General features: G+C 42.7%; 1 protein-coding gene and 1 pseudogene across 1 annotated transcript in view; one reads left to right on the top strand and one right to left on the bottom strand.

The window, feature by feature from the left end:
* The window catches only part of CUBN (cubilin), a 1,583,269-nt gene that overhangs the window by 1,074,398 nt on the left and 484,404 nt on the right, over window positions 1–24,467 (top strand). The window contains exon 48 of the mRNA XM_078663578.1: window positions 4,656–4,837. Coding sequence (XP_078519704.1) covers window positions 4,656–4,837 — 182 coding nt within the window. The remainder of the gene's footprint in view (window positions 1–4,655; window positions 4,838–24,467) is intronic.
* Window positions 7,652–9,038, bottom strand: LOC144785272 (rab-3A-interacting protein pseudogene; annotated as a pseudogene).

Below are 24,467 nucleotides of genomic sequence, written 5' to 3' on the forward strand. Positions count from 1 at the left end.
CACTCAGATCCTGATCTCCAGCACAGAGAGTGTCTCAGCCTCAGCAGCAAATTTCAAGAACTGCATGCAAGCGGTGGCTGCTTGGATGACTGAGAACTAACTTCAACTCAATGGGGATAAAACAGAGGTTTTAATCTTCGGAGACAAGTTGGACATATGGTCAGAGGCCTGGTGGCCTGTTTCTTTAGGATCTTGCCCCGTCCCTTGTCTCAGTGCCAAGAATTTAGGCATTATTGTAGACTCCTCTTTGTCCCTAAGGTTACAAATAAACAGAACAATGTCGACCTGTTTTGGGATGATACGGACCCTTAGGAAGATTTTCCATCTTCTTTCCCTTCCAGTTCGGAAACAGGCAGTGGTTTCCCTTGTGGTATCCAGGTTAGATTACTACAATGCCCTCTATTTAGGGATAAATAACAGACTTTTGCATCGACTCCAATTGGCGCAGAATGCAGCCGCCAGGCTGGTAATGGGTCTCCCTAAATTTCACGCGGTCTCAGCCACCAGTAGGATACTTCACTGGTTCCCGCTTGGGAGGAGAATTGTGTTTAAGGCCTTATGCTTGTTTCATAAGACCCTTCACAATAGGGGTTCTGAAGGCATTAATAAAATGTTTCACAGATATATTACTAGCAAGAGTTGAGATCTGCTAGTAAGAACTGGCTTACAGTTCCTAGGTTTAGGAAAGTCAGGTGGGGAGGAGGGCATTCTCACAAATAGGAGCCAATCTGTGGAATCTGCTCCTCTCCCAATTTCAACTTTGAAAACACATTCTTCTTTCCGGAAATCCTTGAAGACCTGGCTATTTTCCTGTTCTGACTGTCATCTGCTGTAATTTCTTAGCCCTCAGCCTATGAACCTTTGACACAATGATCTCTGTCCGCAGCGCCTTGATGCCCCTGGGCTAAGTCCGCGCTTTAAAAGTTTTATATTCCTTCGTTCATTCAATGTTATTTACCCTTAATTAAATTCCCGTCTGCATACATTTACCTATTGCTCCCATAAAGGAACCCTATGGGCATCTGATGACGTGGCCAACAAATAAGTTCTCATTTCAAATTTGGGATTATAGGATCACATTTTAACATTAATGCCAACCTACCATTGCAAATATACTTCGTCGGACTCCAAATTACCTGAAATTCCAGGCTATTCGGACTTTGTGCAACTGTCAAGCTTTTCTGAATTTCGAGATCCAAGTTTAATAGGCCAGGGAAGCAAGAATTTTCATTTGTATTTAAGCCCAGAGTGCTGGAGTGTGGGAGGGCTGAGAGGGCTGAGGCCTCTGCATGGCGGTGTGTGAGAACATGGATTGTAAATGTGGGGTGAAATGTGGGGTCCACCGCAGGTAAATGATGTCACTAATTTTGTTATGTTAAGTAAAGATGTCAGTAATTTATTAGCCTAAGAAAATGTGTAAAGCATTTAGAAGTACCAAAACAGGTAAAAAGTCCTACTCAAATTTTTTATAATAGAGATATGAATTTTTAATGTTCTAAATAAAATTAGTGCCAAAAAACACAAATCGCCAACCTCAGGTATTGGGCCACCCTAGACCGGGTCAGTGACAAAAGCTAAGGCCAACCTCATTGGATTGCAAGTCAGATACAGTGGGCAAGCCAGTAAGCTAAGGCTGATCAGCAATTTGAAGTTGATTGTCGAGTTCTCCATGCAAAATTTGGCAAAAAGCTTCTAAGTCCCACTTTCCTGCATCTGGAGAAAAGGGGAGTGTACTTTAACACCAGCCAAGCGCCCAGGACGTAGGGTGCACTACTCTGAGGTTAGGACTCACTCGAACAAAAGCTAACAATATTGTCATCGGCAGGTCCAGTTGAAATGGGCCAGCTTGGCTCTTTCAGGAAAGTGGGCTTCTTCCAGGTTTTGTGACACTTTTGCTTAGCAGGAAGTCAGAGCCAGCCAACTGACCCCTGAAGTCCACCTTGTGGGTCTGGCTACAAGTGTGAACAGGTCCAGGCCTCAGGGTTCTGCTCACATCTTAACAGCAAGTGCAGTCCTTCTTCTGTCCTGCACAGCAATTTTCTGAAGAGGGTGCCCAGTGGCGCCACATTTATGTCTGGTACTAGGTTGTGTGTGTGTCTGTGTGTGTGTGGGGGGGTTGCTTACTTCCCTAGCCACATCTCTAGGGTGGGCATATGGTCTCTGTACAGGGAAGAAAGGTTCTGCCATGTTTGATTTAGGTAGAGAGAGGCACTGTGGAATTGTTTGCAGTAGGGCTCTTCGGTCAACAAACCGGCACTGAGGGAAGCTCCTTTTCCACTGGGATTGGTGCCTGGCACAGATGTTAATTACATTTGCCTCTAGGCCTCTTTAAATTAATTAAGTTATTTGGCTCTGGACATATGGTCATACTGTCTGAGGAACAGGGCATCTGCCCACACACAAGGCCTTTATGTCAGCTCAGGGAGCAAGTTCACACATCATCAAAGAGCTATTGAACTCCTGGGTGACAGTTAAAAGTTCATGCAAATGACTTCTAAAGGCTTTATGCAGGCAAAAGGTGACTTTTTAAAAGAATGTTTTGTAAAATATTTAGAGAAAATCCTATTTTACCAATGAATTAGGTTTGTAATAAATAGTTTAAAAGGTCCAAGAATTAACTTTTTAGCTGGTTCCTAGGGTGAGATAACTTTATTAACTTTAATAATGTATCCACATAGTTTCCTATGGAACGATTAACCAAGCTACAGTGAAAAACATCTTTTGGAGACTTGTCAATGTCAGGGCTTGTTTCACATTAAGCTTGTATATGTCCTACTTCCAAGTACCAGGCACCCTGCTAATTTGGGCATTACGGGTTAATTAGGGGTGACATATTAATATTTAAAAGGTAGGTTTAGGCTTTTAAAAGGGTTTGTTTTGACAGGTCGAATTTGCAGTTTAAACCTGCCCTGCCAGGCTTGCAATCATGTTTTGCACTGTCACTCCAGTAGTGGTACAATGTGTGCAGAAGTCCACTGGTGACATTTAACTTACAGGCCATAGGTACACTTTGTACCATATACTAGAGACTAAGTTAAATGCGGCAATTAGGAGTATTGCCATTCAACATGTTTTTCGGGGTCACCGCACCTACACTGGGCACTGGACAGCAGTGTCTAGACTTGTGTGTTGTGATGTCACCCTAATATGGCACAGCATGAGGTGTCGGATAATTTGAAAATTACACCGATATTTTTCCTCATAAGCCATACATTGATGCCGAAAAAATAGTCATTGATTACCAGTTGTACTGTACTTTTGAGATGCAACTCTGCACCTCTAAACACTAGTTCTCTGTAGAAACCTGCCAGGAAATCTGGTAGTACCATGAAAATATAAGTTAAGTTGCACAGAATGGAAAAAGAACCATGCAGACCTGTTTTTCCCGTCAAATTACGTATGGAATTCCCAGTTCCATGGGATTTAATACTCCCATATACCACCTACTCGGAGCATTTGCCAAATTGCAGTGAAAATGGGACAGTGCAGGGGCAGAGAGGGGGGTGTCAGTGGGCAAAGCCAGGTATAGGCTGGCAAGGAAGAGCGTGCCTTGCTCCGAAGTGCCTTAGGGAAAGGTTGAACAGGAGCCTATAGCCGTGGCCAGGCTGTCCTTGAAGTCCAGTTAGCATATGACTTTAGGCACACAGATTTATCTGATGGTACTTTTAACCAGATCCGGTATAGTCCTGTTGCCGAACACCAACCATTTTCATTCAGGCAGAGAGGTATGAACCGCGAAGCTCCCCTCCACCCGACTCATAATTGGGCGCATAGTGGTCGATTCCAAACAATCTAGAAATCATAAACATCAGTAATATTTTATGTTTAATAAAGGTTGCCAAACTTTTCACAAAGTCGAAATAATATGAATAGGTCGAAATTCTCCCAGGAATTGTGAGACGGACAAAGTCTTACAAACTGATAAAACCTGATATATATACATTTAAATTAGTCATGCAACATACCTTGACTTATCAATACAGTACACTAGGAATAGAAGGAGAACAACATGCATAGTTATCAAGGGTCAAATTTTAACGACATGGTAAAAATCTATGTTGTGCAGACAGAAAACAATGGTGGGTGATCAGTACATATGAACCCACACCTACGAACTAATGCAAGGTTTCAGTATCAAAAGTTATCTCAAAGGAAATAGTGAAAGCAAAAGCAGAAAATATTGTGACTGAGTAAAAGTAGATGACCATTGTGAAAACTGGACATAAAGGTCTTTGGGCCAGAATAACTGCATGAAACAACATGAGTTGTCATGGACACTTTTATCAATTATTTAGAGTTTTATGAATTATTTAGAACGTTTTTTTTTAACAGGAAAGGAGGGAAATGGTGAAAAGCAAACATCTGGGAGAAAGTCCCAGGGAAGGAGCAGTAATGCGTACCTTCAGAGATGAGCAATATTTACAGACTGATTTGCGAGGAATTCTTACTAGCTGATTGGCTTGGGGATCCTATGAGCTTATTTCTTCGTTATCATGCATGCATAATGTTTTTTCTAGACCTGCCTCGAATGTGGGGGGTTGAAAATTGACATGAAATAGCGTGGTACAGAGGTTATATGGCCTGAGCATTCAGAGGTAAGAATCAAATGTGTTGTCATCGTGTGGTGATATTGCCTATTGTTTGGCCCTTTGCAGAGTGTGGTGGCGATTTAAATGGAGAAACAGCGACCATCAGCTCTCCAAACTACCCTAACCTTTACCCCCACAACCGTGTATGTGAATGGAGGATTACCGTTCCGGTGGGGCGGAGAGTCACACTAACGATTAGTGATATGAGAATCCAAGATGAACAGAGCTGTAACCACGATTATGTGGAGGTAAGTGACTAATTAGTGCTTAATTTGTAAAGAAATGAATAAGTGCGGGTGGCCGAAGGTTTTATCATGGTGCTGCCCAATGTCAGTGTTGCAAAATACAAGGCAGCTAATGTGTGATTCCCAGGTAGTTTCGACCCATCATTAGACCTCATTGCTACCTTAAAAAAAAAAAAAGCAAAGCCAGAAACCCTAAAATCTGTATTTAGGTCTCTTCTGCTATGTGAGGGCCCTGCTGCAAACTCGTGGGGTACGTATTTTTCAATTTCAGTCATGGATTTGGAGCCACTGCACTTTGGGAAAACAACCTCCAACGCGCTGCTCTGAAATCATCCTTAAAAACACTAGTCTTGCTCCCTAGCAGGTCAGCTGACATTTTAGATTTGGCAATAATAAGACATCGTATTGGATTCATATATAATTTCGTCTGCTAAGCGATATGTATTATAGCCATTGCCAGATAAGCCATCATTCACCTGTGGTGCTTATTACGCCCAATAAAAGAACTTAGGCTGGCCAACATGGCATAACCAACAATTCCATAACTGTAGGTGCAGGCTGTGTGACTATGAGCAAGAATCACTTGCACACATTTTTTGTTGCTGTCCAGGCATGGACAGTGAGAGGTAAGTTTTACTACAGCTGATCTATCTTACAAAACTACAGCAGACTTTGTAAGGAAGCACTGAATCATTGCCTTAACTCTCAGAATATATTGGGCGTCGACCTGATAAATTCTTTATTAAAGTTGCAAGGAAACTTAACTCGCTGTGTCCATAATTCGCATACGTACAATATCTTTGACATCTCTGTATTTACTAGGCCCATCTGGTCTGGGATACAGTTACACCTCAGCACCAGCTTTGGGAGCCACTGTTGAGCAATTATTGAGGCTGTCTGCAATCTTAAACTACATTGTATGTACTGGATTTTCAATGTTATTACCGTTTTATTCACAGCTGATTGAATGTAATTGTATCATGATTGCATTTCATGTGTATTTTATATAAGATTTTAATTAATCAAACATAATAAATGTGCTTAATGTTAGACCCAGCAGTTTCGGGCTGGTTAAGACACATTGAAGCCAGTCAGAATCCTTTTCCGAATAGAATGAGTATGATATACTTGTGCTCACCGTCTGGTTACTTGGCACTGAGCAGTCAGGCTTGTCCTCAGGGCTCAAGTTAAAACCCTTCTCGCTGTGTACGCTACAGAAAGACTCCACACCATATGTATAAAAACACTTTTCTTTGTATTATACACACACACACACTGACATCAAAACGGGATACACATTTTATATACACTCTACAGTTATACGTAATGTTCAAACTTCTCAATTGAAATCAAAACAAAACACACATTGTAGATGCACTTTACAGTTATATGCAATTGTCAGACTTTCCCATTAGCAGAAAGGTTAAACAGTCACAGTTCTTTGACTATGCCTCCTGACCCAGCCAGCAGTCTTCAAAAAACACCTGCAAACGATACATGTTGCCCTGGCTGGCATCCCATTGACTAGGCAGTCCGAACTAAAATAAAACGGAAAGAAACAGTTACTTAGTTTTGTCCATCTGGATTAGGCATCCATGCACTCGACGGCAACTGCACAACAGCCCACGATAACCACCAATGAGAAGGTCCAGCAATGAAAAGAACTTTGCACTACAGCAAAGACCATACGCGACACTTGACCTGTTCTTAATGGCGAAAGTCTCCTCTTCACAGAGTCCTCCAGTACAAACATAACTATTTGCTCCAGACTTAAGGAGGTAACTTTTCAATGAGACTAACCTGGTCGCGGTACCTGGTCCTCACTCCAAAGAATTTAATTCTTTTTGAATACTAAGCTTTGTTGATTATTTGGTCATCTATCTTCAGTTGATTCGTGCTCTTTATGGGACGACATATTTAATTTTGACCTTGACCTGTTACTGTTTTTTGTCAATTATGGGACTGACTGAGCTATACATTTTTCCTTACTGTGGCCTCACTCCATTTCAGTCAGTCTAAACTTTTGGCTTTGCTCCGCTGTACTGCGACAGGTGACCATGAGTGGTGCTTGAGCTTTCAGGTGCTACTTTTACCTAAAACTTAAAAATTGATTATCTCCGGTTCTACTAATTGAATTTTTGTTATTCTGGTCAAATTTTATTTATTCAAATTTACTTTCTTTTTCTAAATTTATTGGTTTAATTTTTTTGTGCTGTGTTTTCACTTTATTATTGTGTGTATGCTTTATAAATAGTTTACACATTACCTCTAAGTTAAGCCTGACTGCTTTTGTGCCAAGCTACAAGAGGGCTAATCACAAATTAATTTAGTTACTGCTTGAGAAGAGTTCTACGCATCTCAACCAATAACACAATTTCTTGCACTTATTTATTTTGTTTCAGGTTTGACACCTTAGGTAGTACACAACACTGCCTTTTTATAGTCAGTTTCTCTTAACACAAAAATATTCTTTAGTGAGCTGGCAATACTAGCACAGTTAAAGAACAGAGGGCCATATGTACGATCACTTTCAGAGTTTATACTTACATTTATTTCATCAGATTGTTTCTCAGCAACCTTAATTTACGTTTGCAGCACCTGTAAGTGCTTGTCACGGTTTAACAACAGTTCATATGTAAGAGTACAACAGCATAGGTCGGTTTCAAATAACCATAGTACTTCTTACTGCAATTAGATGAAAGGGTGAAAATAAAGGATTCTGGACCTGCTCCTAGGGAATAAATAGAAATACAAATTTATAAATTTATAAAAACTTGATGCTCAGTTAAATTTGTGCATATTTCTTCTTAACCATAATTAAAGTTCTTTATAATATACAAATTTTGCCAGTGTCATTTCTTGTCTCAACTGCATGACTTCCCAATACATTTGATCAATATCTTGCTGCTTCATAAGTCCTTGTGGGATGGACCGAATGTATGTAAAGAAGTTGCATACAGATGTGATCACATCTGCAACATGGAGAAGTGTAATAATAATAATTGCTTGAGTCTCCTAGCTTATTTCTGTGCTTACTGAACTTTGTTTGACTGATTTGAGCACATTTCTTTGGTCCTCCGCATTCCACTACTGAAGCTTTCACAAATGGAGTAGGTTGCAAGCCAACTGGTTCAATATGAAACGTGTTGTTGTCCACCGCTTCAAGAACAGGTGAGGCCAACTCACTTTTAGAGAAGGCCAGGCATGGGAATATGTCTTCCTGATATATTGTGCCAAGAAAGGAGCACTGTCGGTCCATAGTGGGCTCTTCTTTACAAGATTTGAATTCATTGTACAGTGATAAATCAGCCTCTTTACTGCCCTTCACAGTTCGCTGCATGACATTGAACTCCTGTTGAGACCTAACCATAGTGCTGCTGGTACTTTTATTCCTCACATGGCCTTTTTCAGAGGGCCACTTTACACCTGGTTGAATCTCTTTTGTAGGTGATGTTGGAGATGTAGACAATACTAGGGTTTTCAATGCGGCAACTTGAGCTTGAAGTACATCAATCTTTCTTTGTACTTCCTTCAACTGTTTTTCTGCTGCCGCTTGTTTAACATTTGCTTCTCGTACCATTTTATGAGCTTCCTCAAACAAACTAGCTGTAAGCTCTTCCAGCTCCGGTCCAAGTTGGTCCCGGACCTTCAAAATTCTTTCACATTCCTTATCTTTTAACTTTAGCTCCTGCTGAGCTTTAGCAAGTTCTTCTTTGGGGTGTTCATATCCCTTCTCTCTCACTTCCAGTACAGAAGGGCTCCTCAGGTGAGACAGGCTGCCTGTACTAAGTCCAAGGACATCATTGGATGCATCCAAAGTATCTATAACTGTAGCTCCTTCCAAGAACTCTCGCTCTGCACGGTGGTTGTCCTTTCTGCTCTTCCATTTTGGTGAGCATGGTTGGTTTCAAGAGCCAGTTTCAGAAGAATCCACACAATTTGCTTGTCTTGGTTATGAATACACACGTTATGTGGGGAGTTCGGATACATTCAGTGAGTTTGGCTGAACTGACAAGCAGTTGATACAGCTGTGGGGTTGGTACACAACATTAGTCAAGGTAGTTTCTTCTTTGGTCCTGGCTGACACATGCCAAGAAGGTCAGGTGTAGTAGGCAAAGCAAGGTTCACTTCATGAAAGCCTTCCAGGGGGGTCGCTGCCCATAGCAGAAGCCTCATCATATGGAATCAGGGACCATTCATGAATTCAGCTTCATGACCATCGTCCAAAGCTGCTACTTCAACGGGTGTCATTTGTCCATAGTTTTAGTGCTTCCGGTAGGCCATGTACAACCAATTTTTGGTTGTCACGAATGGAGATTCGGACATTGGTGACCGCTAAAATGGGTTGTAGCATGTATCAATCTTCTTTTGCCAGTTGGTAACCTATTACGACTCGTAAAATTGGGTTTACGAGTCACAATTAGTGAGGGATGTACCAAGGGCGTCCCTTCCTAATAGAGAGTCGCAAAGGCATATACGATTGTTTTGCGACCAGAATGCAGGCACAAAACAATCGCAATTTACCATCTACTACAAGTAGGTGGTAAGCCACTCGCAAATGGGAAGGGGTCCCCAGGGGACCCCTTACCCTTTGTGATTGGCAGTGAAAACAGTTTTTACAAGCAGGCAGCGATCCCTCGGCCACTGCTTACTCTCAAAAAATGAAACTGAAATGTTTAATTTTTGATTTCAAAAAGCATCACATTCTCCTTTAAGGAAAATGGGCTGCATTTTAAAAAAACGTTGCTTTATTTAAAAAGCAAACACAGACATGGGAGTCTGCTGTCCCCAGCAGGCCACAATTCCTGTGTTATTACCTATTCCCAATGGGTCCCAAATTGTGGCCTGCCTCATGAATATTGATGAGGCAGGTCATATGCGACACCATTGGGAAGTACAAAATGTGTCTGAGACGCATTAGTACATATCCTTTTGAGACTCGCAAATTTCAGGTCGCTAAAATTCGCAAATTGCGAGTCACAAAGGAAATGGTGGTACATGTGGCAGAGTGCCACCCTCTGAGGGCATTCAACTGAAGGCAAATTAACCCACAAGTAGTATAATATTGTCTACAAAGTCAAGGATCAAAACTACATAACAGGATAGGTGGGCACAGAGTTGAAGCAAGGGGCGTCCACATCCTTCCTGCAGAACACCAATTACCAGATGTGATGAAGTAATTGGTTCAAATGATGATCTGGTAAAACTATTGCTTGTAGTTATGCAGTTATGACGCATGCCTGACATGGTGGTGGGGAAGAAATGGATACCTTTAAGGGCTGATTCACATAATGTGAACAGAGTTTTGGCTGACTTGTGTCTTAAGTGGTTGAAGAATTGGAACAGTGCAATTTTACCACCAAGGAAAGTGGAGAATGGAATAGAATTGAATGGAACTTTCAATGACTGTGCTGCTCTTGGCTGGCTATAAAGAAGCATGTGTTGACATATCTAAGTAGCAAGTAAACATAACACAATAACAAACACAACAATTGAATCATAACACCACACATCACAATAAGCAGTTAAAACCCTCAATACAGGATGCAATCTAAAAAGCCTGACATTCAGCAACATAAAATCACATTACAATATTCTAGTACAAAAAGACAGCAGCACAAAAAACAATAGAACAACATCACCACCTCCAGAAAGCTGCTTTCAGAATCCGGTGATAAAGAGGTGTTTAGAGCAAGAACGACCATAATAGCCCCTGTGAGAAATGTTTGTGGTCTGGCAACTGGAGTCTTATAAATACCCACAAGATTACACAGAGACGGTTTAAGTGTAGGTCAGGCACACAAATGACCGGGGAGAGGGCTTATTTATATAATTAAGCATTTACAGATTTGACAGTACACTTTTGGCAAAGGAACACAAAGAGGTATTTAGTTCTCCAAGAAGAAAAACTGATAAGTTAAAACTTTTTGTTCATTTTTGCTATCGTGTTTTTTTTAGAAAGTAAGCTTAGACGGGATAGGGAACAAAATAAAATATTTGCAACACAAGTAAGTAAAAGAGCTACTCCACACTTTATAGGATGTGTTGCATGGATTCAAGTCAGTGAGAACATTGCCAATAATTGTGGTTTGGTTTGCAAGCTCGTGATGACTGCCAGGTCTGAAACAAATAAATAAATAAGAGGGTCATAGAGAACAAAAACACACCCTGGGAAGAGTACACTTCAATAAAGTACGTTGTAATTCTGAAAAATTCAAACGATCTGAGAGTGGATGATTCAGCATGGAACAGGCGTTGATACTACAAACTCACCACAATTGTTTATGTTATGTTATCGAAGTTTGTACCGCGCACAGATACTCCAAGGTGTGTCCCAGCGCGAGCCTTGGAGGTGCTGAAAAAAAATAGAAGCTAATTAAAACAAAAAGGTTTTAAGCTGTTTCTGAAACTGCCCCAGATTCTGAATGCTGCACAAAGAATAGGGCAGAGAAATCCAAGCTGTGGCTGCCCTAACAGCAAGAGGCCTGCCCCCCATTCTTTGTAGGCGCCTGCGGGGTATATGTGCAAGTGACTGGAATGCCGACCTCAGGTGTCTGGCAGGCATGGTAAATGCAAAGCGCTTCCTAACGTATTCAGGCCCCCCCGCAGGAAGAGCACGGTGCCCGATAACCAGGGCCTTGAACTTTACACGTTTAATAACGGGCAGCTAGTGCAGCAGTCGCAGATGTAGCTTGACACTGTTTCTGATAGAAATGTTAAACACAAGCCTAGCTGACGCATTCTGGACCACCTGCAGTTTTTTGAGAGTGTAATCTGGGAGGACAGTGTACAATGCATTGGCGTAGTCAATGCGGGACAGGATAAGTGCCTGGATCACTGTTTCCTTCACTGCCCTGGGAAGCAGCGGAAGGAATTTCTTAAGGGACTTTAGTATCCCAAAACAGCCCCCAGCCAGCTTATTGATTTGGGTCGAGAAGGGCAGCTGTTCATCAAACCAAACACCAGAGGAGGATGGCAGAGGATAGTCTGACGGCCAAAGAGATTCTCTGAACCGGGAAGGGGCTTGGGGGGACTTCCCATAGAGAACGATTTCCAACTTATTCTCGCTGCATTTGAGCTGAGAAGTACAGAGCCACTGAAAAACAGCTGTCAGTCATACTTTTGCCTTCAAAGTAGTGAAATCTGATTTACCCCAAGTGAACAGAAGATGGGTGTCGTCCACGTCCCCGATCTTCTGCCAACTGGACCAGAGGGGTGACGTACATATTAAAGAGCAGGTGACTCAAAGAGGACCCCTGCGGCACTAGCTTGGTCACAGATTGAGGCGGGTTGAGAATGGCGGGAGCCACACCTGTTTGCGAAAGTCCCTCCAAGAAGGATTTTAACCACTTCCACTCTAACCCCGAGATACATATGTCCGCTAGTCGAGCCAGAAGCAATGAATGGGGAACAGTATTGAATGCTGCCGAAAGGTCCAGCATGATGAGGGCCACACTTCCACCAGAGTCCAAGCAGTCACGAATAGCTTCAGAGACTTCAACTAGAGCAGACTCAGTGCGGTAGGCAGCTCTAAAGCCTGATTGCCCCTGATGGAGTAGACTAGAACCTTTGACAAAATCAGTGAGCTGTTTGTTAACCGCCTTCTCACAGATTTTTGCCACACAAGGGAGCAGAGAGATAGGGGGATAGCTCCCCGGATCCCATGGATCAAGTGATTCTATTTTTAGCAATGGCAGGATCTTTGCCTATTTCCTCTCCACTGGGACAACTGCCTCCTAAAAGGAGAGATTAATGAGTGCATTGACCTCTGGGTTTACACTAAAAGTAATAAAAATGTACTTAAAAGAAATAAAAAACAGACATAATATATGTAAATAAACAATATATACAAAACAAACAGAAAAAAAAGAGTACAAAGGGATGCTGATAATATGGGAATAAAAACTGATTTAATAACATGACTATCTCCAAATTTAACAAACACTGGTAAAGCCAAAAGGTCAGACAATGACGGGCAGCCTTGCAGTTTTGTGTTGCTTGTTTGTGTTTTCATGGGTTTTGTAAAATGTTATAGTTGGATGAGATGCCACGCCCTCGCCCACATAAAAACAAGCATTTACAATGCAATAGGTCTCGCATTTATGAGAGTTTGAGTTATTGGCAATGCAATAGGTTAAACCCTCTCAATTACGAGACCTATTGCATTGAAAATTACTACCACCCATGCGGCGCTTTCACATTCATGGAGGCCGTGCCCCTTTCTTTAGACAAGCCACATCTAAAGAAAGGGGTGTGGCTGACATTAAAGTGAAACCGCAGCATTGGCGTACTTTGACAATAAAAAGTATCTGTTGGTTAAGTTCACAAACAAACGTTTTTTTTCATAAAAAGCCGTGCTTTCACTTTAATAGCGGCCGTGCATCTTTCTTTAGCTGCGACTGTCTCAAGAATGTGGCGCTGCCTCCATGAACTTGAAAGCGCCGCATGGGCAGTAGTAAACAAATAAATAAATATGTGACCGTGGCCTCTATACTTAAAGCGGACCGCGTTGCTAAAATAAATAAAGAAAGAAACGCTGTTGCTATAAAGCGACCATCATTAGTAAATAAAATAAAAGTGGGCGGCATGCTGCGACGTAGTGGGTGGTATAGGGTCAAACCATTAAACACAATAGTGCTCACGGCCAAGATAAAGCAGATGGTGTAACAAGACAAGTAAAAGGTCCAGTCGTTATGGGAGGTAAAAATGCAGACAAGGCGGTACCAAGGAGTGACTAACAAGCCTAATAACGACTCAGAAGCCAGCATTTACGAAGGACAATGACACAAGCTATTTAAAAATATGGGCAGAGAGTAGGCGGGGCTTCAAAGCCATACTCCAATACTGCATGCCTCACAGCATTGGCTAAAAACATTGGCAAAATAAGCAAAATATTTTTTAGTCTCCGAAAGCACACATTGCCATAGTAGTACCTGTCACTGAAGGGAACAACTGTGTGTATATGCTCCTTATAAAAGTGCATAATGCTGCCATCACAGTGAATTTAGCCACTGGTTAAAATGGACTGACCCACCGCCACATGCAGTAAAGGGCAGAAAAAATCTATTAGCACAATAACAAACCAATGGATGAAGAGGACTGGCTAAAAGACCCTTTAAGTAAGTATGTATACTTTTACTAAAAAGGCTAACATCAGACCTCAGATAAACACAAAGTAAGAGGTCACACAGTGGAAAAGATTAGGTGAAATATTGGTATACAAACTACAATTTCCAGGCTCAGGTCAAATCTGTGAGTTTCCGTGATATTCTTTGGTAGGGTGAATGGCATAGATCTCTTCAAAGACCTGTTGGCTATATCTCACAAACTTGTGCCAAAGTCCATGTGGCTATTCATAATACAAGCAGTGTGCAATTGCCACCAACTATGTAACTACGATGAATCGCTAACATATTTTCCATGTAAGAAACAGACAAATCAATATATCTGGTTAGTATTCACCTCTAACCCTTCTTTCTAATTCTAGACACTCACCCCTATAATTACTACTAGGCATCCATCCACAAATGTCTGATAGAATACTGAAATGTCTTCACTTGCTAAGCCTCGAGACAAAATAATATTAAGAGTCTTTATTGTATTACATACAACTGCAGACACAATGATGGTAAATAATGGTAGAACATTAACATCATTATAGCACATCCCCAATAATTTGCTATCAAATATAATAAATATTCCTTCTCTAACCTACTGACCCATGGTCTGCAGCACTGTAGTCTGCTATCACAGCAGCAATATATCTGAAATAATCAGTTTCACTGTAGGAGGTCAAAAAAAGTGTGCATTTATTTATCACTGATTCAGTCAGTCAGTCAAGAATACTTTATTCGGCAAATTAATGTCATAAAAGAAAACATTACATTTAAAACTACATTTCATTTAAAAAAGGAGCCTGTCATAGTGTTAATTTAGTGACCAACTCATAGGAATCCAAACAAATATGCAAACAGTATTAAAAATGTTAAGTGCATGAGAACTTTGCTAAACATACAGTACATACTTTATATAAAGTGCAGAATGTAATCAGGTAAACTCGTATATTTAGGTAACACATCTTCATCCTTACGATTAAAAAATATAAAATACACATGAGAAAATATATTAAAACATAAAACTACAGAATTCATCCCAATCTACTCCAAAACGAGGAGAACTGTAAACATATCGTTTTTTAACAACCATACAAGATGCCAAGGCCTAGTTCTGCCTACAAGTAGAAACATTTGGATGCCGTAGAAGTGCTTCAAGAGCTAAGATGATCTATAGGGTTAAACACGTTTTGGGCCTCCTCAAAAACATACTAAACACCATATAATCAGTTTAAAAAGACCATTTTTTCCTACACCTAAATTAAGAAACTAGCCATTCCAAAACAAACCATGGGCGACGCTAGCATCTGAAGATACACTAGGGCTGGCCTAACTTGTGCAAAATAACAGTTTCTAAGTAGTGGTAGAACAAAGTTCTGATTCATTTATCAAGATGTACATGGTATGGTGATGTTTCACCCACACAGCAACATTTCTTTTAGCATGCTCGTTCCAACCTGTCATAACATTCTGGAACTGACAAAATATATCAGATGATTTGGTGCACCTGTCTCTCTTAAAACCAACTAAAACGCATGCTTACATTCAATTCTTTGACCTATAATATATATATTTTTAAAACTGAGTTTTTGCTGCCACATAAATGAAATAGCTTTTGAATGCAATTTTTAAATGGCATGCAGGCAGGATGTTTGCAAGTAAGGCACAAATTACATGACGGTATTTGGTGAATATTGCTATTTCGATCATATTCTTCCTGCGTGTAAGTTTGATTACAAGGCACTTCATCATGGTCCTGATAATAACTTGGGCTTGGTGGTTACATGAAACAACGTCAAGTGCATGAAGAATTCTTAGTATACTTGACTGGGTAAATCAATTAGATTGGCAGACTGGCGGAGCCTGAAGTTTGATGCACATTGGAAAAATATTGGATTTGCATGATATTTTACAGTGAGCCTTTCGTTCTTTGTTTGACCATATGGTCAGCACTCAACTGCAAAACTCACATATCACCCTCACCAGGGAATAAGGAGAAGGCGACCTGAATGCTGTCATCTTCCCCGTATGTTCCTATTGATGGAGCAATGGTGAATTTTGGTGGGTAAGGGAACTGGCCCTCCCCATATTTGCTGCACCCCACCATCAGCTGGCACACAGTATAATAATAACAATGTCACTTTCTCTAACATACTCACCTCACCATTTACCATTTCTTAGAAGCGTCACTGTGGTACTGCACAAACCCATGTCCTATCCTCACCGCTGACAACCAATGTTAGAAATGGGATTTCTGGTTGGCTAGGGCAAGCGCCTAAGCCAGGCAGAAACCACCACTCTAATCAGGGCAAAGGAGTTGCACGCTGAAGCTAACCCCCTTGGTAGCTTTGCAGAGCAGTCAGGCTTATCCCAGAGGCAATATGTAAGGCATTTGCGCAACACACTCACCAACAGCGACACACTAGGCACACCACAAATGAAACTCCACACAAGGTTATATAAACAAATAGCCGTTGTATTACTCATAAAAAACATTAGAACGCAATCCCATAAATGCACTGTGCCACCTTGCACTAGATATGACTTTACAGGGATTATATACAGGACAGGGCCAATCAGGCCACTTTCATAACCATTGGAACACACAAGTAGTGAAGCACACAACCAGTAACTACTGGTACCATGGCATGTAGCAAAAACACCTGGGACATGAGCATTATGACATCACCTAGGGCAAAACCTAACAGTCACCTTAGACCCATCATAGGCTTGCACCTCATCCACAGTGCACGCTAATCTCTTATTAAGTAAATGTATGTATACTTGTAAAGCGCACTATCACCTTTCAGGCATCCTGGCGCTGTATACCACTGTGGAACCCTTCCTGGCTTTCCCTGTGAGATGCCCCCTACTGGGCACCCCCAAGGTGAAGCCAGGCATCCCAGCGCTTTCAGGGCCATTAAGTGCACACACAGTCCCTCTTGTGATGCAATGGTTGCTCCCACACAGCGTGGAGCATAGAGGCCTCTGAACGGGGGCCAGTTTTGACCTTACACTTAGGTCCATGAAATTCCTCCTCAGCGACCCTTCCCCACCCGGGGCCTCTACTGGGCTCGCCCGGGTTAGCTGAGAAAGGCAGAATGCTCACCTTCACCCGGTGAGGGTGCAGCTGCCTGCGTCCATGCGATGCAGCAATTCACTGTAGAGAAATAGCAAGTCCCTTCACCACAGCGATCTGTATCTCAGTGACCAGCGGTTAAGCCCCACTCACCACTCCTTGGGGGCTGAGCGAATGCAGTCTCAGCCGGTGGCTGAGTTACATAGGAGCCGGGAGGATTCCTACCTCTTGTCGGCTCTGCTCATGGGGGAAATGCAGAACACAGCCGAGGGGAGCCCGCAAGGCTCCGGTCCTCCTCTCCCCGCCGGTCTCGCTTTCCACAGTCGTGGCAGTACACAGGCCTCTCCTTGAGCATGAGAGCCCCACCGCAGTGGCCATAGGAGCCCCCTTCATGGGCTCTGTGGGAACGATACACACAGCACCCACCAAGCACTGATGCAGAAAAGCCCATGCCAGGTGGCTTAACACCTGGGAGTCCTGGCTAGCACCAGCCCAAGTCCAGGGCAATGAACAGAGCATACAGTGCTTAGCCGGTCTCACCCTGGCAGACACCACCAGGAAACAGGCATCACTGCTTTCCCAGAAGTGTAGAGGCAGGCCAGCACACTGAGTCTCCTGGGCAGAAGAGCATATCCTCCAGCTGCCAAGCAGGGCAGCAGGTGAGTCTCCCGGTGGCAGTTACTCCTGGCAGTCCGGCAGCCTCCCTGCCCCAAGTAAACACCAAGTAGCCCACAAGCACACTTTCATGGGGTCACATCCCCAATACTTATACCACCTATGTGTTTGTTCTCCCAATGGCACATGGTCTGTGCCCGGTCCAAACCAGTTCTGGGGGCACTTAGATACTTATTTTCAGTGCACAAACACCATCCTTTGTTAGTGTAGGCTCTGGACCCAGACACACCACAGAGGGGTGGAGCCAGCATTGTGGAAGGCAGGCACAGTCCTATTCAGGCCCAGGTGCTACTCCTGCCACTACTCTAAATGCAGATTGGTCTATTCAGCCTAGGGCTGACTCACCCAGCCCCTCTGCAGCCACTGAACCTCCACGGCCCCTGTCACTCCAGAGCCAGAAATGCAATACACATCAGGCAGGCACAAATAAACATAGCAAACAGAAATGCCTGCTTCTAAAAGTGGCATTTCTATAATAGTGATAATAAATCTGCGAACTTGATCACCCTACTCCTCTCATATCAGGAATTACCACTGACACGCATAACAGGGAATCCCCAATGCATTCCTATGAGAAGGCAGTCTCACAGTAGTGATAAACCAAAATGGCTGTTTGTCACAACCAGGACATGCCGCACAGTTAAGGCACATGTCCTACCTTGTACCTACAGCGCACACTGCTCATAGGGCTAGCTAGGGAACTTAGGGGTGACTGATATGTAGTAAAAGGGGAGTCATAGACGTGGCAACCACTTTATATGTCACGTCACAGCAGCAGTAAACTGTGTGCACAGGCCCTGCAATGGCAGAGGCCTGAGACAGGTTTGAAAGGCTACGGTGGTGGGTGGCGCAAGCAGCGCTGCAAGCCCACCAGTAGCATTTCATCTACTGGTCCTGGGTATCTGAGTTACCACTTTATAAGGGACTGATAGGTAAATTAAATATGCCAGTCAGGTGTAGATCAATCTAACCATGTTTTACCATGGAGAGCACAAGCACTTTATACTTGGCAATAGTGATAAATTGTTCAGAGTCCTAAAACAACCAACACCAGGTCAGACAAAATACCAGGAGGAAGGCAAAAAGTTCAGGGATGACCCTGCAAAAAGGGCCAGGTCCAACAACCATCAATCCCTGCCCCGTGAAACCCTTCACCACACCTTAACTACACCCATCTCCGAACCCAAAACCTTTTCTACCCATAATGTCCACCCATCCCAGATACCTAACAACTCCTCACCACACCTAGACACATCCCATCCCTGACCCCTAAACTACACCCATCCCTGAATCCTACAAAGCCCTTTCTATTCCTACACTCCATCCATCCCAGAATCATCAAACCCCTCACTACCCCTAAACGTCGCTCATTCCTGAACCCTGCAACATCACCCATCATTGACCCCTGAACACCCTTCACCACACCTAAACTCAACCCATCTCTGAACCCTAAAAAACTTTCTCCATCCTTAAACACCCATCCCATCACCTGTCCAAGACCCCTATAAACAACCTCTCCCCACCCCTAAATTCTACCCATCCCTGAGCCTTAAAAAACCCTTTAAACAACGAAACTCCACTCATGTCTGAATCTTAAAAGCTCTCACCACCCTAAACTAAACCCAATCATGAACCCTAAAAACTCTTCACCACCGCTACATATACCTGATTGTTAAAAACACTCACCATGTGTAAACTCCCCCATTATAAACCCTAAAACTCGTCAACACCCTTCTACTCATCCCTGAACCCCAGAAACACCTTTACACCCTAAACTCCATCCATCCACAAACCCTAAAACCCCTCACCACCGCTATACTCTCCCCATTTCTGATATCTAATAAAACGATCACCACCCCTAAACTCCAGCCATTCCTGACACCTAAACACCCCTCATCCCCCTAAACATTGCCCATCCCTGTTCCCAAAAACTCTCACCACCAGCCGCGGCCGGTAGTGGGAGTACCGGCCGGGCGGTGACGTGGGGAGGGGGAGGGCCAGGGCGGGGGGTAGTAATGTATGGAATCCGGACCTTAACAGGTAAGTAAACATAAAAATAAATAAAACGAATTTCGTTGCGCGCACTGCATCACCAAATGCGATGCAGTGCGCGCAACGAAATTCGTTTTATTTATTTTTATGGTTACTTACCTTTTAAGATCTGGATTCCATACATTACTACCCCCCACCCTGCCCCTCACCACGTCACCGCGCGGCCGGTACTCCCACTACCGGCCGCGGCTGCTCACTACTCCAGGCATGTTTAATGTTATTTTGGATTTTTCATTAAAATGATCTTTCTCTTCAAATGTTTCCTTAAATGTTAAGTTTATTTGTATTTCCTTAAAATCAATGGTTCGGTTTCCTCCAATTTGTTTTCTCTGTTTGTGTTTTTATAATAATTTGCATACATTACGTAATTAAGCTTAGGTAAAGAGATACCTTTGTTAATCAGTCCTATCAGTGTTGTTAAGGAGACCTTTTTATTGTTTTCATTATCTGTTGATGGAACCCAAATCTGCATATTCCTAATAGTGCTGTGGACAGGATGAAATAAAGTCCACATAAGCAATAGAAATAATCACTTTATAAGTGTAGTTAGCAAATTTTTCGTCACTGTTTATGCCATCACAATTTAGTTTAGAGATACGTCTATGTGATGCACAAGAGAGTTTGCTCTTGATGTTTATCAGCAAGGTTGCTGTATTGGCTCTATGCAGGAGTCCTTTTATCATACCAGGTATTGTTTCATTTTGAGGTGGTAATAGTACTTTGTGGAAGATGGCTGCCAAGTGACATCTGCAGTGGCCAACTTTCACTTACCTCCCCCTCACTTCATAGGGATTTCCAAGCTACCCACTACAGAAGAACCGTGAGTGAGTTAGTGGATTAGGATTGTTAGCATTAAATACTGATAGATGTGAGGCAATTGTTATGCAACAAGATTAATCTCCAACCTCCCATGGGAAGTTGAGGTACTATAGTTCTCCATGAAGCTTGGATAGAAGCTTACATGGCCTATATCAGTCATGGAAACCTTGTCTTAAATTACGTCCTACATAACGAATTCCTATAACTGCCTCTATTGCATTTATTGCCCTTACAGTTCTAGGCCTTTTCAATGCAAACAAAAACTGCAGTAGAACAAAACATGGCCTACCTCATCTACACTGCTACCAACTCTATGCATGGCTATTGTTATGTTTCTCTAGCTTCTAGAAACCTTCATGAGCTGACCAATTGCTCTGAGCCACAAGGCTAGTATATTCTCTTGAGATAAGACAATTGCACTGCATCTTCTGATATCTATCTTCTTCTGGTTAGTACTAAGCGCTGGGATGCTTCCGAGTAGCCAGGCGCTATAGAAGAACCTTTACAATTACAATTACAACTACAATCCATTCAAAGATTCCTCACTTTATTTCTGCCTTTCTAGGACACTACACACTCCGTCCTCACCTCAACAGCCTACTCAGCTCCAGCTTTACTTCCTTTTTGAACACTTCATTGTGTCTCTTACAATGCAGCGCCCAGTTTGGCAATGGAAAATCCAGCTCATGTATTCAAGCGGGGCTGGAGTTTGGATAAACCACATCGATTTAGTAGCACATCAGCAGGATCAATGAGCTGCTTACCCCAAAAAATGAGCAAGGAAACTGATTCAGGAAAGATTGTTCAGTTCCGCACCACGCCTAGAAACGCAATGAAAATACAATTCCCAGATGGTGCATTAGAAGGATATTGTCAGTGTTATATTGCTTTGAGCTTCTCTTATAATAGTATCAAGTGAACAGGAAGCTCATTAAATTGTAAGTGTGCCCGCTTCTTTTATTTCATGTGAATTCATTTTTACAGCGGGCCACACATCCAGCTGTATGCCCTGAGCCCTGACAGGGAATACCAAGTAGGAGACCAATGAAAATCCTAAGCCTGGCCTGCATGCACGTGCCACACAACAGGGGAGTTCACTGTGATCTATAGCACCTCACTGCAGTACTCCTTACTAGATCCCTGCTAGCAGTATAAAACAAGCATTGAAAATGCAATAGGTCTCGCCTTTGATTAAGTTAAAGCCATTTGCTTTGCTAATGGTATTGTATAGCAAAGCAAATGGCTTTTAACTTAATGAAAGGCGAGACCTATTCCATTTTTAAAGCTTGTTTTAAGAGGTGTGACGCGGCCAGACTTCCAAGTGTTGCCAGAACATCTATAACACACAGAAGCAGCCTGTGCAGTGCATTGCAAAGCACTTGAGCAAGCACATTCCACGCCTTTTGTAGCATAGAGGTAGTGCAAATTAATTTGAATAATGGGCAGAGCGCAGCCTTTTTTAAATGAACCTAGTCTATAAAGTGTATTTCCTTGGCTGTGTAGTGTTGAGAAAAAGAGAGGTATTACTGAAGTGAGATAAATGGCGAGTGCCACCAGAGAGAGGTGTGTGTGTGTGTGTAATGTATTTTGGACAGTTAATAGAGGTGTGATCACTGGAGGTTCAGCCACGTGCTGCGAAAAATGTAAAATGGGCAGGTTGACGTTTAGGTATTTGTGACGTACACTGGTATAACAAGGAGCATAGAAGAGCTGCCTGAGCTTACAGAGGAGTAAGTGGAAATCTCCATCTCCACTAATAGCCCTTTATAGCAGTTTGTAAATGTTGTCATTTTTTGGTAGGTAAAGCAACTTTTGCATACATGCATTATTTGATGCACCCGGGATCACATGGCATGGCGAAACCTAGCAGTAAGGATAAGAAGCAGTGTTTATTTCACAGTTGACTAGTTATTGGGTCATGTCTTTGAGAGAGCGCAAACTGACCTAAATGTATGAGTGCATCACACTTACCTGTAGTAAGCACAAATCATGAGGAGAAATGCCATGAGTGCTAGTAGTATCTGCAATTATATTCTGAATGTATAGCTAATGTAGAGATTTAAGTAGAAGTGGAACTAATACAGAAATGTGTGACACTATATGATTTTATAGATGTGATTATTCCTGAATCCATGTCGTGTAGCTGTTAAAATGTAAGATGGCATGTGGTTAAACGCAGAATGTGGTAGGCCTCAGGGCCAGAGCTAGAAGGGAAGGGGAAGGTGTTTCTTTTCACGACATAGATTGAACTAATGTTTTGGTCATTGCATTAATGGGCCATGATTTATAGATGTGTTTATTGAATAATAGAATAAGAGTATTAATTAACATGCTTTAATTAATGAAGAAGTTGAATGCTATAATCATTATGAGAAATGTTGTAGGCCTGAAATGTTTTAACATTGATTTACACGTACATGTCTGGGCCGAGAAATGTTGCGAACCTTTTGGAAGTCTATGAGAGTTGGGTTCTTGGCTGCAGATGTCTGTCTGCAAGAGAAAGGGAGGATCCGATTATAAATAATATGAATAGAGGTCTGTTCAGTAGACGGCCCAGACATGGAGGAGGGTTCCGGAATGTTTTAAGGGGTATCAGCGGGCCGGAGAAGAGTCTGAGAAGCAAGGTCAACTCCAACGTATGAGGCCCAATACAAAGCAGCATGGAAAAAGCCAGAAGCTACACCACGTGAGGGGCGTCTCATGAGGGGCGTCTCAAATGTTGTTGACTGTTTTGTATTAGGGACAGCACCCCTGGGTGGAGTTAGAGCAGATGCCTGAGGACCCTTTAGAGAGCGGATGGGTAGGCAGAGAGGGGTCATGACTGGAGAAATATAGGTTTTCACCAAGAGACTAAGAGTGAGTGACTTCCCTTGGGGGTCATTCACTGCTGACACCTTTTGTTAGGTTGAGACTTGGTTAAGTAGGGATACCATCTAGAGCAGGGTAGGGACAGCCTAACCTGTGTGTTTTCCTCCAACTTAAATGAAGGAGAGATATGCGTCAATGCTGATAGCTTTATTATTCTTAGAACTTGTGTTGGTAATTTCCGTTGCTCGTCTGAGGGCTTTCAGAGAGCACATGTATGTAGTTGGACCTGTGTATCTCGTGAATCTCATTCTGAGATGTCTGTATTTGCAGCTTATCCTATCCTTACAATAAACTTTTGAAAGCTAGAAGTTGTTTGTGATCTTTTGGAGCGGGGTCCTTTATTGGGTGTACTAACTTGGTAGCAGAGGCACTTTCTTCCTTCAATGACAGGCAACAAAGGTTCAGTCGACCAGATCGGGGTTTAGATCAATAGTGATAAGGTATCGATCAAAATCTCGCCCTTCCAGTTGGTAGCTATAGAGGATGGTTGCCTTCTTGAGGACGGTGACCTAGGCCAGGTTAGCTTACCCCAAGGCCCCTAGAAATCGATGATCGGAAGAACCGCCCGCTGAAGAAGATCCGGATGACGTGAGACAGAAAAAGCAGCAGTATCGGTCGAGAGTGAGTATAAAGGGTCATGCGTGTTAGATTGCGGTGTTTTTGTATTGTATCTATGTTGTAATGTCTGGCGGAGTTGAATGTCTGTAGAGTGACTGTGGAACAGGTTGTGAGCGCGCGCAACCGGTGGAAATCTTAAGTTCAAGGAGAGCTTAAGTGGTTCGGGTGTATCGGACGCCCAGAGTAATTGTCAAATAGTGTGAAGGGGGTCATGAGGTACCATTGATCACCCGAAAGACCGAGATAGGGGGAACGTAAGAGTGAGTGCGTGAGTAACGGACGCTGGTCGGAGGTTACTGTGTGTGTAAGCAACCTATCAGAGAGACGATAGACATTTCGTCAGTTGTGTTGACAATTACATATAGACTGTGGACGTACAGTCGAGGGAAGTGACCGCTTGGTCGGAAGT

Source organism: Lissotriton helveticus, chromosome 10, assembly GCF_964261635.1.
Source record: "Lissotriton helveticus chromosome 10, aLisHel1.1, whole genome shotgun sequence".
In the NCBI taxonomy this organism is placed as follows: domain Eukaryota; kingdom Metazoa; phylum Chordata; class Amphibia; order Caudata; family Salamandridae; genus Lissotriton; species Lissotriton helveticus.